This window comes from Amphiura filiformis, chromosome 6 (assembly GCF_039555335.1).
Source record: "Amphiura filiformis chromosome 6, Afil_fr2py, whole genome shotgun sequence".
In the NCBI taxonomy this organism is placed as follows: Eukaryota; Metazoa; Echinodermata; class Ophiuroidea; order Amphilepidida; family Amphiuridae; genus Amphiura; species Amphiura filiformis.
In genome coordinates, this window is record NC_092633.1 from 37,160,661 (window position 1) to 37,175,522 (window position 14,862).

The 14,862-nt window shown below is 36.1% G+C and overlaps 1 protein-coding gene across 2 annotated transcripts in view; it reads right to left on the bottom strand.

Annotated features, from left to right (window-relative positions):
- Positions 1-6,775, bottom strand: part of LOC140155374 (uncharacterized) — a 36,092-nt gene extending 29,317 nt beyond the window's left edge. For both annotated transcript variants that reach the window (XM_072178197.1, XM_072178195.1), the window contains exons 1-2: positions 6,325-6,775; positions 282-494 (exon numbers count right to left, since the gene is read on the bottom strand). In XM_072178197.1, the coding sequence (XP_072034298.1) occupies positions 282-494; positions 6,325-6,388 (277 nt within the window). In that variant the 5' untranslated portion in view covers positions 6,389-6,775. The remainder of the gene's footprint in view (positions 1-281; positions 495-6,324) is intronic.
- Positions 6,776-14,862: the final 8,087 nt, after the last annotated feature.

Consider the following 14,862-nt stretch of genomic DNA (forward strand, 5'->3'; position numbering starts at 1 on the left):
AATAGTCCTTAATTCTGCGAATACGTTATACAGCCATTTTGTTACAAGCATAATTGGTCAAAGCACTTTTGCACAACTGATATACTAGTACACCCAAAACAGTACGAATAAACAATCAAACAAACAGACGAACAATAATAAATAGAACGACAAAAGTGGACAAAAATGTAAATAACCAAGGGAGATGAATGATTAACAATAATCAAATTCTGCAGGGAACGAAATGAAATGTAAATACATGTAAAATACAGATATAGAGGGAAAATTAACAAAATATTTACCGATATATGCTTCTGTCTGCGTTAAGTTGTAATGTACCAGCATCTGATCCAAGAAGTTCATTTCTTGGTGATCACGAATACTTGCTAAATTCGCACCTCCATGATTGCACTGGGTTTCAGCTGCAAACCAGCTAATTGGCTCCTCCGAGTTATTCAGCATGAAACAATTGCCTCGATGCTCTGACCAACCGTTCTCACAACCAGTAGTAGTATCTTTCAAAAACCAAAGTCGATTAAGATTGAGTGAAATTTAACAAAAGTATGTGGCAGCTAGTTAGTCACACAGAAGAAGGTACCATTAATGTTGATTTTTTTTGTTAATACTATGTTCACACGGTCGGAAGTAATAATATGAGTAGCGTGTGGCAAGGCCAGCAGTGCCCATGGGAACGAAACTAAAGTTAGGAGGAAGCCTAGATATTGATATTTCTGCCAACAATTTTATAACTGAATTAATTGAAGCGATTCATCCGGAATTGTTTTGCATACAGTTTCGGCAATCCAATCTGTTGCCTTTCTCATAGGTGAATGCCAATCGATCCTTTGTTGGAAGGTAATTGCAAGCCACGACTGTTCAAGCGAAATGTCGATGACTTTTTTAGAAAATCTTAACCATGTTAACCAAGTAGATGAAACTGGCAACATAAAATTCATATACGCCGCTCCAAATATCTGGAAAACACATTAAATTGGGAGCTGTGTAAAGTTTGGATGGTATAGACAGATAGAGGTGAACATTGGCTTGATTATATTTTAAGCCTACTTAATTGGGTTGCCCTTGTATAAAGTTTGCCTGGTCAACTGGATGGGACTTTAAGTGTACTTTTAGCACAATGACCGATTCATTTATTTTTCTGAAAATATATATTCATGCTGTAACAGCTGTATCCAAGACACATTCATCTTTGTATTCAAAATTAAACCATAGTTCTTTTTAATTGACATAATTGGTTTTACAATAATATAAAATGGTGTTTATCAGCAACTATGGATACGTGATGTTCACCTCTATAAAGGAAAGAAAGAAATAACATCAACATCGGTTTTGTGCATTCAATGCAACTAACCTGCTCTGGGGTCATTATAACTGCTGTCCAAACAATACGTGTTTTAATAGAGATAGACATGTTTTATACTTCATAAGGTTTTTGTGTTGAATGTTCTTCTTGTCAAAACCAAATACAGTAAGCCAAAAAATTAAGGTACCAGTTATGTTCAGCCTTTGTATATCCTAAACAAAGCCAGATATGTCATAATTGGAACCAGCAGCTACCCAGCAAACACAAAACGTTTTCGACATCATTCGCAAAAGGTTATAAAAGGTTGTCAGAAAACGTTTAAATGTCGGGTTATATAAAGGGTATATTAAGAGTATAAAACGTTTTCATAACCTTAAAAACATTTTTGATAATATACTGCTCAGCAAACAAAAATGTTTTACAGAAAACGTTTAAATGTCGGGTTATATAAAGGGTATAAAAACGTTTTAATAACATTCCAAAAACATTCTTGAAAACTTGATACAAAACATTCTAAACAGAATGTTATTTTGGTTGAAAAAATATTTTGCGAAAAATGTTTGCCCAAAATATTTTCAATAATGTTTTAAAAATGTTTTCACGACCTTTGTATAACCCGACATTTAAACGTTATTAAAAGGTTTAAAAAAACATTTTAAGAACATTTCTGTGTTTGATGGGTTCAAACATTTGACGATAATGGTATTTAAGTATTGAGACAATATTTGGCAAAAATGTTTGTAAAAATAGTTTACAATAACATTTCTTGAAAACATTTAAAAAATATTGTTGTAGTGTGTTTTCATACAAAACGTTTTAAAACGTTATCATGAGCTTTATATAACCCGACATTTTAATGTTATTAAAACGTTTATACCTAAACCAAAAGCCAAAATATAACTTATTTAAAACGTTTTTAAAACGTTTTTGTGTTTGCTGGGTAATAGCTGCATCTTTTAGCTCGAATTTAAGACCTCATTTGTTGAAATTGTTCCAGAAATAAAAACACCACGATCCAAAAACCCAATTTAAAAGTTGCAATTTGGTACATTGCATGCCCTATTAAGTTGTACACTCCAAAGCGTCAAAGCGTTCGCGAACAAGAGAACTAGCACCGTGCTTCCATTGATTAACACGTAAAAACTAGCGGCGTGCTTTCATTGATTAGAACACAAAAGTGTAACTTTTGATTTAGGTTTTAGATCGCCGTTTCTTTAAGGTCTTTAATTTTGACATATTTGTCTTTTATTTTAGGATATACAGGGGTGAACAACGCTCTGCAGGGTCTATTGTTCTATTGTTTCAGATTAGAGCGCTGACATATTGGAAAATGTTGCCAATCAATATTCATGAGAGTGTACATTCAACGTCCAGTTTTCGAAATTGGGTGACTTGTGTTTGGCAGGTGTGAAATACATCTGACTGGGCGTTTTAATTACGTAACGAATAAAGGCATTGACATCATCGAATGGCTGCCCAGTGCTGTTATGTGTGTAGTTATTTTATAGGCCTATAATAATTATTATTAAATGTATTCATCATTCCTTTCTTTTCCCTTCTCTGTACTTATTCTTTCCTAGGCCTACACTTTATCACTCCCTCGATCTCCTTGTCCCCTCTCACCCTCCCTTATCTACTTGTCTTTATTATATCTTTTCATTTCTCCCTTCCTCCAGCCCTCTCTCATTCTCCATATCCCTCCCCCTCCTCCCCTCCAATACTTCTCACAGGGGTGAATCTGCCCCTTCCCAACCCCTCCCCTCTTTGGGTACGCCACTATTTCTATACCAATCTCCTTCTTAAAATAAAATGAAATGGAAATGTCTTTAAAACAACCTTTATAGGCCTATACTTATACTTACATGTATACGTATAGCGATTACCATTATAGTGTAATATATGTGGAAATGGCAGCCTTCATACATTCTAATGTGTAATCGATCAGCAAGAGCATTCAATTTATTTAAATGAAGCGCCTAAAGCCAGGTGGGTGGTAAAGATGATTGCATCGACAGCTAAAGCCTCCTTTATAGACTTCGGACCCACACAAGCACACATTGGGATACATGGGAACAATGGTACCACTTTACACATGACTGCCCTTACACATGACTGTATCGTGGTCACTTATTGATACTCGCCTGTTGTGTAGAGCGTTAATATGATGCCGGATCAGTGACCAATTTGATGGCGGAACCCCTTTGTTCGAAACAATGGTACCACTTTTATGAATAGCCTGTCGCAACTTCTAATCGGCATCAAAAGAACAAAGCATTATATAATTATATTGCGACTCTATTTCTATTAAAAGCTCTTTGGGGGTGAACACAACTGGTACCTTAATTCTTTGGCTTACTGTATATTTAATGACCTGACAGTTTCAGCCATATCTTTGTCGAAGGCCAACGCCTACGCCTGTCTCTGTAGATGATCAATCAGCCAGAAGAAATGATCAACCACATCAATCCGATGATGGTTTTTGACAAGATGAACATTCGTATATATAATTCAGGTAGAGATTAATCACGATTTGTAACCATACATTGCCTATTTATTCAATGTGATTTTTTTGTGGGATATATTGCCGGAATTTGATCCATTAGCAATGTTGCATTTCACTCAACAAAACAGAAATACGTTCAAGCGAAGGAAATTGACCCCATTCATTTGCTTTTCGAGTTTGAATTGCATCAGTCTAGAATGCTAGATTCGAATTTATTTAAAATGTTTATGAGAATATAGCAGAGAAGGGAGGAATTGGCGAGGCTCACAATTTCAGCATCACTGTCAACAAAATACAATTCAGTTTATTTGTTTAGGGATTGATCATACTGATTAAATTTGCAAATTAAGGGTAAAATATCGCAACCAAAATAGAGATAAATTTAAAAAGTAGTCCAAAAATTAAAAAGATGACAAAAACAATAAAAACAAAAACGTAACAGTGATAAGGGGAGAAGAGGAGAGACGCTGAGAATACAAAAACTAATAGATTAGAAAGCCTCATAATTCAAAAGATGACAAAGAAACATATAGACAAAAACGAAACCAGTGAGAGTGGGAAAGGTGGAGAGACAGAAGATTAGAAAGAGAAAAAACGTAAGGAGAGAGATGGAAAGGATGGGAGAGGGTACTTCTACATTGAACCATATGTCAAAGAGAAGGGATAAAGACCTTTAGCCTTTGATGTCTGATAATCCCTTTTATTCTAATTTTTTGTCACTTACGGAAAAGATGAAAAACAAACAGGGGATTAATGTCGCCCAAATAGAGCTCCAAAATCGCGTGTGTGGTGGTATGCAACAGAACAGAAATGCGTTCAAGCGAAGGAAATTGACTTGCTGTCACGTAAAAAAAAACCTTATTTTTCAAAATGAATTGTTCTTTCTAATGATAAATATCATGGGAAGGAAATTCACAGTGCTTCTTAAGGGGTACTACACCCTTGTGGTAAATTTGTGACTATTTTTGCATTTTACTCAAAAAATAATAACACACTGGTAAAAAAAAAGTAATGTATGTTATTGGGGCAAGGAATCCAATTACTACACTGAAATCTCAGTAACTCAAGACAAGCGGTTCAGTATATATGATAGGAAATAAGGTACATCCTAGCGGTACCTTATTTCTTATCATAAATAACGAACCGCTTGTCTTGGGTCACTGAAATTTCAGTGTAGTAATTGGATTCCTTGCCCATATAATATACATAACTTATGTTACCACTGTGTTATTAGTTTTTGAGAAAAATGCAAAAATAGACACAAATTTATCGAGGGGTGTAGTATCCCCTTAAAGGTCTAAGGATTCTTATTTTAGTAATTGTTTTATTCTAGGGAAAGGGAAACCCTTTTTTAAATTCACTTCAGTTTGGAAAGCTTTCTAATATCATTACAAATTTAGATGCGCGTTGCTATACGTTATAGAGAAATAATGTTGATATGCAAAATGGGAATAAGTGCTTGTTGATTTCTTTTATGACTTCATGAACTTAGTGATTTTCCACACCTATCAAAAAGAATTGGTTAAAATGCTATTATTTTCAATGTTGAGCTATATTTTGTATTTTTAAATAGCGACATTATTTCAGTGCAATCAAGAGGTAGCATTATGGAGCATTTCCCAGTTTTACTTGGTCAAAGTTCGCAATTTTCATCTTATTTCATAGATATGAACTGCAGCAATACAAGATATAAATGAGAGTTAGGAATTTGGTGAAGCATCGAGCTTACTGATATTTTAGCACAAAAGTATGTATCGCCATAATATTGTACTATTAAAATTCAAGGTATTGGCAAATGCGTTATACGCAATTAAATTGATTTAAGGTAAATGCAAACATACATCAGTTTTTCAAACACTTAATATTGCATCCGTCATAATAATGTTATGGGGAGACAAGCTGGTTACTGAAACTAACTTTGGTGTATGCGTCTTCCATGCACTTTCTAGAAACGAAGATTGTCTTATTCCTTTTATGAAATACAAATCTTCAATTTGCAGCAGTAAACACGGTGAAGCTCGGTGCCCGAGCCAGCTATCACACTAAACACGCCTCAATTTCAAAATCCATATCTTAACTTATATTTTGCCACATTTGGATGATATGGTGATATGGCAGAGGATGATTTAAGGAAGCCCCATCATGCACTGTAAAAGTGTTATCACTAGAGTTTCAACTGCCACTTTACTTTTCAAATCCCATTGAACTCTGTGCAAAAGATGTTGTTTTAGAATTGCCCGTGTGTCATTATTAGTTGGTCGATTTCAGATCTAAAGTGATGTATGCATGAAGGATAATTCACACCTTCTGTAGATAACATAAAATATGAAATCGACCGACCTCTTGAAGGTGTTTTTATTGTAAATATATCTGTCAAAATTCAAATTTCACCATGCACGTGTGTATGCAGTGGGCGGGCAGTGGTGTCATGTTCACTCACACAGCTGTGCTAACCGCAAGACTTGCTGGGAAGTGCTTAAATCATCCTCTGGTGATATGGTAACAAACATTCATAACTTACCCTCCGAAACACTCCTTTGTAAAAGACAGAAAATCAACAGCCAGTGAGACCAAATGGACTTCATCTTTAAATCCTCAGCTCTTAAACAAAACTGCGTGTCACTTTACATAATTTGAATATAATAGTAACACCACCACGCACACACAATGCCCCCAATTGTCTTATAAATTACAGCTCACGACAAAATTATTTTGTCGATAAGTTCCAGAGATGAGCTATCGATTAGCGTCAATGTCAGTCAACAATTTGGTACTGTGCGACTTCACCCAAAACAGTTTGTGGCTTCGTCAAACTCAGTACCATGCTCTCGTCTTGTCTTGCCATATGAACAATAGAAATGAGTGACGTCACAGTTGTGGGTGATTTTACATCGGAGAAATTGTCGAGAAACGTGACGGCGATGGACGCCATGGGACGTGACAATGTGTTACCCGCCAAGGTCTTATTATCCACAATTGACCAAGCGAGCTGAGAAATTGGCACAGAGGTATTGAAAAAAAATATATGTTAACAATTATATTACCAATACAATATGTTGCCACATTACATTCATTTGATAGACTTTTTACGAATCTCAATGAAAATCATTCTTACAATACTAGAAATAGGCATGATTTCCCACTGTTGTTTGATAGCATGTAGAACTGTATTCATTTTAAAGCAAAGATGAACACCGATGGCGCTATTTATCTTTAATCTTGTTTGCAAATTTACAAGGGGCAGACATTTGTATAATGGCATTAAAACATCGTAAAAATATTTGACTTTTAAAACCTACATTTTGGTCAAATATTGTGCTGGGATAGGTCGTTTTCAACAGATTTACCACAGTCGCCTTGCTATATAAGCATTGAATTGCGTTATCTGTTGACCTAATCATGAATGTTTTTAGGGGGAAGTGTTAGCTTTCGTTCGATATAAATATGATTTTGTGTTAAAAAGTTATGCAAAAAAGAATAGCTTCCTTTGCAAGTTATTTTAAAATACTTTTGTTGCATTGTTGTACAGTAATAATGGTAGTAATGCTGGATTTGGTAGTTTTGAATTCAATGCCTTTATTTATGTATAAATTTAGTTTCATAATTATTTGCAATGTTGTTTAATATCATTCTATATATTTTATGTTTTAAATTTGTATGTGTTTGTATTTATATTGTAAAGCACCTTGATCTATTGAAGAGACGCTATATAAATGTGAAAATATTAGCAATAATAAATATAATAACATAATATTTTCCTCCCCAATACTTACTTTTGACATACCTTGCCCTTTCTTTCATATGAAAAGGTTTGACTACAAAACAATTCTCTTATAACTGCATCTACGCAGAGTTTCGACCTCGATACACCCGAGTACACAGATTTTTCCAAGCACAGCGAGTCTAGCCTCTAAACACTCTGTGTTTATACTACACGGTTGAGTGCGTAGCATCATAAGAGCTGTGTGAGATCTAGCTGGTGACTAGTGGAAAATACGGCATCTGTGATTGTTTTTTGTCAAAATCCCGAATGTTCCCTTCATCCAATAGAAAAGGTTTTTTTATATCAAACAAAAGCTAACGATTCCCGCTAAAAACACTTTTTTCATTCCGTCAGCAGATGACGCAATTCAATGTTTATAGAAACGCGAATGTGAAAAATCTGTTGAAAACGTCATATTCAAGCACAATTTTTGACCAAGATGTAGGTTTTAAAAGTCAAAACCACGAGTGTTCCTTTCAAATTTTATGTCATTAAATGAAAGAGCACACTTATATTGTCCATTCATTTCAATGAGCAATGGCCAACTCTTTATTGCAAATTTTGTGCAAAAAGTTACTATTTTCGCCTGTTTTGTCATACGGCTGTAAATTCAATGAACCATGACTTTGCTAAAAGAGTGCTTACAAATTGATATGCTGATTGGAGTATTTATGTAAAGTGCCAGTACTAGCAGTAGGTTTGATAAAACATACATTAGGGCATTTATGTGGTTATCTATAATTATTTAATGGCCATGATGGTTAATGGCTATAATGGTCACGATGCGCTAATTATTTAATGGTCACGATGGTTACAATACAATAATAAGTTGTACTTCTAATCAGCTGTTGTTGCATATATGTAGCCTAGTTTTGGATGACGTCAAGCCTATGCACCATTAATTAATGTCACACTTCAAATTTCAAATTACAATTTTGCATAAATACCCCTTTACACTCAATAAACAGATGCATGAGCTGAGAGCAGCTGATGAGAGTGGGAACTATAATACAACTACTTGGGAATTTATCCACGCATTCTCCGGAAAGAACACCAAGCGAAATGTGAAAATCAAATAGAGAGATGGCACAGCTTTTTCAAGTGATAAAGAACATCTCGAGGAGTGGAAAAGTTTCTTCAGTTCATTGCTCAACAACGATCGTGGTACATGATTAGGGTCTGTCAGAACTACATGTACCTCCACCATCGCAAGAAGATCTCCCCATCTTTCCTGACCCCCCTCCTCCTACTCGTGAAGAGACTGGCAGTACATGAAAGCCAACAAAGCAGCAGATTTAGATAGTGTCAGTACAGCCGCGGTTCAGGGATGTGGCGATCAAATGGTTGATGTCACTCATGCTTTCTGTTCAGAAGTTTACACTATACTATCTCCACCACGCCAATGGATCACTAATGTTATTATACCATTGCCAAAGAAAGATGGCCTTTCTTTGATGACCAACTATAGAGGCATATCACTCATGCTCATAGGGGCTAAAGTCTACAATAAGATCCTTTTAAACCGTATCCGGCCACATGTAGACCCCTTGCTGAGAAGCATCCAGGCTGGTTTCAGACCAGGACGCAGCTGCGCACAGCAGATCCACATACTGAGAAGAATTATGGAAGGCTTTAAGGAATACCAGCTGCCCTTGACAGTTACCTTCGTTGACTACGGCATTCCAAGCACTTTGGTCAGCAGTGGACTTCGGGTATATATGTGACGTGTCATGTCAAAAGGAGACACTTTTGGGCAGGTTATGAATTTTGAGGTTTGTCTCCTTTTGACATGACACGTCACATATATAAATGCGCATATATAAATGCGCACGTGACATCTACAAGTCGCCATACCGTGTTCAACGATGTAAGGTACCCGGATGTGCACAAATTCCACACGCAAAAGTATAGGCGAAAATGACAGGTTACAAGGAAAATTGGCTTTGCAAAATAGTGGCATTGATTGCAAAGGGCAAAATAATTTGACCCGAAACATAAACTCTTTAATTGGATTTTCCATTACGGAAAAAAAAAAATTATGACGGAAAAGCTAGATATAGCTGATTTAAAAAGTTATATTTCATTATTTCCGTGCTAAATGGGAGTGGCAATTGGCCATATTGATGACGAAATGTGATTCTTACTGGCATTAAGGTCAGAACTGGGTAGTTGCCGATGATGTTATTTGATAATGTTTGCACGTAGGGAACTTAGGGGGCTGTCTTTTTCTTCGGAAGGAAGGGGTCATGGATTGATTTATTTGGGAGTCAAGATAAGTATTCCCCCCCCCCCGTAGTGCCGCCAATGAACATAACTCTGACCCTAATTTTAACTCTAATTATAACGTAAATTGAGGAAACTATAACTTTAGCCCTTTTCGGCATAATGACCCTCTCAAACTAATAGGCTAGATGTCCCCGCCCGACCTCCTCAACTCTAACTTACTCATTCGCTCGCAAATGGTTTTGGGGGAAGGGGGGGCAAATAATATTTATAAAATTATAAGTAAGGCGAGAAAGAGAGAAACCCTGTTCTACGGGCGAACGGACCTTTCAAGTAGGGTCGGTCGGTCGGTTGGTATTTAAAAAAAAAATTTTTAAATAACCCAAAAATCACAAAAATCTGTAAATAAATTTCAATTTGAGAAAATACAAAAAAAAAATTGTCCTGAAATTTCCGAAATTTGGGGTCGGCATTCATTTGTACAGGAAAAATTTGTTTCCCAATTTGTTCAAAATAGAACAGGGTTTTCGTTTTTCGTCGCATAAATAAATAAATAAATAAATAAATAAATAAATAAATAAATCAATAAATAAATAAATAAATAAATAAATAAATAAATAAATAAATAAATAAACATTAGTCATGTTTGTACAAGGGGGGGGGGTGATGTGCAATAATCATGATCCTTTGATATCCATGATTTATAGCATCGAACCTCCAGCCAATGTTCCTTGCCAGTGCTAGCCACGAAACAAGGTCACAACTGTAGAGCCACTCCTTCAATGATCGCCATTTCAGTGATTGACAGTGATGTAATGCAAATATGGCGCTGGCCATCTGGTCACGTGCGCATTTATAAAAGCGAATTTATATATACAACCGAAGTCTACTGGTCAGTGCCATAAAGGTACTTTACAGTCATTTCAGCAGTGCAGTTATGATAGACGGAGGAGGCATCTCTGAACCCTTCGATGTAACAACAGGAGCCCTGCAAGGTTATGTATTGGCTCTTTATCATCCTTGTTGACTACCTTTGGGAAAGTCGTCTGGACCAGACTCCGGAGTTGTGACCTGTCCTCGTTGGCCAAAATATCCGGCCAATTGCTAAATGAACTGGACTTTGCTGCTTCTTGTCTTGTCTTGATAAATACTGCCTAACACCCCTTTGCAGGAGTCACTCAAGCAAGTTTAGGTGGGCGTGTATAATGCTATTATATGCTATTCTTCTTCTGTGATGTAATACAGTTTGTTGACTGCTGATTTGAACTTCTGTTTCTCTTCTATGTTAGTTATTTCTTTGGGCAGATTATTCCAACCAATCAGTGTTCTTGGTATGAATGATTGTTTATAACAGTTTTTGTTTGCTTGAATCGGTGTGAAGTTTCAGGAGTTTGGTGAAGTTAGTCTAGTTGACCGTTGGACCGGACGCAGGATATTTCGAGTTGGTATGGCAAGGTGACCCCCAATAGCCTGATTAAATAGACAAAGTCGTGCTACTTTCCTACGTGTAGCCAAATCAGGCCAGTTGAGGTCTGTTTTCATCTTGGTGACGCTGCTCTTTCTGCTGTAATTTCCAGTAACAAACCTCACTGCCCTGTTTTGGACAGCTTCAAGCTGGTTTACGAGGATTTGAATGTAGGGGTCCCACAATGAGGGGCTGTATTCTAACAGCTGCAGACCTTTGGACTTATAATCAGCACACCCAAAACAGAGTATATGACCATCAACTGTCAACCTCAGCCTCCTCTCCAAGTATACGGAAACCCCATTAAGCATGTAACCGACTTCAGATACCTAGGCTCCATGATGGGGTCCAGTGCTAGTGACCTGAAGAGACAGAAAGCTCTTACATGGAAATACATCCAGTGTCTTTTGGAGGATATGGACAGCATGCTGAGTCAAGGTCAACTATCAGCAATGGCTCACGACCGATATAGTTGGAGGAAACTTGTTGGCGCCTGCTCCGCAACCGAAGGATGATGATGACCCCTTTGTGTACTTTATTCAGTCGGGTTAATTTGGATGGTGGCATTATTGATGTATATTGGACAATTGAAAATGTATTATGATTCCTGAATTTGTGGGTTATTTCGAGTTGCATCTTATAAAAGAATATGCCTATGGCCGTGTGTCCTGAACTCGCCACCCTTAGCGTTACATGACAAATATTATGAATTTTTACACCAACCGGGTTTCTAATTAGATTATCTCGACAATCATCAACCCTAAACTAGCAAATGTATACATTTTTGGAAAGCTGAAGGCATAAGCAATTCAAATATATACATCTCAACTCATTATACAGGGTGACCTGCAGGTTATACAGGGTAAAAAAGATTTTGATAAAAATGGGTCACTCAATGCATTGCTTATTACCAACTTACAGTAATAAACTGGAAGTAACCAACATTCATTTGGTTAGAGGATATGGAGAGCCAACTGATTTTGGAAGAAACCAAAATCACAGGTGTTTGGTAATCTTGGAATATAGGGTGTCCCAAAGTATGTTGGATTTTTTTACAATTCAACATATTTTGAACCTAAACATTTTCCCCCTAACCCATACATAAAAAATATGTCCATATTTAGATTCCTCGTCAAATTTCCCTTCAGAAAATCTATACTTTGACTATGATAGGATAAGTAATTAAAATTTTACAGTAACTTTTAGATTTTGAAGACATCTGCATTACTTACTACAGTGTTTAATATGACAACGGTAGTTTTGTATGGAAAAGTTTGTATTTTCTAGACTAAACCAATCATAAATGATTAAAACAATTAGTAGAACTGTTTAGCTGTAAGGCCATGAGTCTTTTAGATGCTAAATGGAATCCAAATCCAATTTACAGCCTTTACAGAAGCAGATTACGCACTAAAAATACCAATCCCATAGAGTTTGTGTGTACCACATCCCCCACCACCACATCCCCCACCACCGCCACCCTGCCCATTCTGAATTCTATGATGCACTGTGTTAGTATTAAGAAAGTTCAAGTATTTCTTTTTACAGGGTTGAAAGTGCATTTTATTTAGCAATAAAATGAGACTACAAGCATGACAATAACTTCTTGCTTGACAGAGATATCATCATTTGTTTTGAGTCAACTTTGGCAAAATGTAACGTCGCCACCTTTTTTTGGTGGTGAGCTCAAGACACACGACCCTATATGAAATCAACACAATAGTTCATTAATAGACAATGTTTCCCTACAATTTGACATTCATTGTAAATGTAAAATCTAGAGCGTGAATATTTGATATCTATTCCATTTCAATTTGATTTAATTTAATACAATCAATTGGATTCAATTAGTGATACATGTCATGGCCCACTCAACGCAATAGCGACCTGAACAACAAATATCCTTTCAACTATCGTAATAGAAAATACTGGCTCTCATTATTCCGTTTGACAATTAAAGTATGAGAGCCTTAAACATGTGAAAGAGCACACGGTCAAATTGAAAACTTTATCACGACGAATTTAATTAAATAGAATTCGATTCAATTGAATTCAAATTTAAATGCATATATATACAGGACATTAACATAACGTCATTATTGATTGACGTATGTGAACTGCTACTTTAAGTTTTAAATAAACTTACTATTTTGCTAGTATTTTGGAATCATATTTTCGATTTTCATAGCATATCAATTTGCAAGCGCTCAGTGTCAGAGTCATAGTTCATTGAATTTCCGACCGTATGACAAAACAGGTGAAAATGGTAACTTTTTGCACAAGATTCGCAATTTAATGACATAAATTTTGAAAAATATTTTAAGGATCACTTGAGGTTTTGACTATTAAAACCTACATTTTGGTCAAAAACAGTTCTTGGATTGGTCGTTTTCAACAGATTTATCACATTCGCCGTGCTATAAGCATCATTGAATTGCGCTATCTGTTGACTTAATGACAAAATTGGTTTAGGGGGAAGTGTTAGCTTTCGTTCGATATAAAAAGAAATTCTAATTGGATGAAAGGAACACTTGAGGATTTGAGAAAAACCAATCACAGCTGCCCATTTTCCAGCTAGAAGCTCACACAGCTTATGACGTTATACAATCAGCCGTGTAGTGTCATCAAAGACTGTGTAGAAACAATTCACTGCTTGATTTGAAGCTCTTGGACGAAATTGTGTGCTCAGGTGTATCGAGGTAGAAGCTGTGGATAGATGCTTTATAAGAGAATCGTTTCCCAATAAATAAAGGCCACAAATGCAATTTGTTGTAAAGTTTACAACATTTTTCCTTACATCTAAAGCAAATTGTTTTAAACTTCCGTGGTCGGTGCTGTGCGTTGAGCGTACACGAACGTAAACACATAATTTATAAACAATAACGCTGATTGGCTGATCGGTCTTGAACGGTCTTGAAAACCAGACGTAGTAGGGATCTCGTCTTTTCTATGCGATCAATCATCACCAAAATGTATTAAAATTAAAATTCTACCAGGGTTCTACTAGGATTCGAACCAACAACCTATGGATCCATAATCCAGAGACTATATAATATACCACTGTGCTACGAGTCGTTCTGCCAGAAAGGCGTCTTTTAATCATACTTACTGATTAATATTACTATACATACTGATGAATACAGTTTCCTAACCCTAAACCTAACCTAACGTTATTAATTTGCAATAAACCTATTGGGAACGTTGTAAGGGAATGATTGACCGATCCAGAATAGAATTCATTATCTAGAGGGCATACTAACATAAAATGGCGCTCCAGTTCAAGGATCACGTAAAATTCGCGTTAAACTATCCACCGTTTATTCATAAAGGATGACTCCGGCAATCACAATATTATGGCTTATATGATAGAAAATTAATTATCAAGCACGAATCACGTTGTTTTATTTGAAACAAACTCATATTTATTGAAGTATGCCACGAATAACATTGCTCCGGTCTAGTGTAATATTTTTAACTTATGTATTAAACAAGGTAAAGTTCCTACTGATCTCAAAATTGCCAAAGTTTCCCCAATTTTCAAGAGTGGTGATAAAGATGATTTTTCAAATTATAGGCCCATCTCCATTCTTCCAGTTTGTTCAAAGATT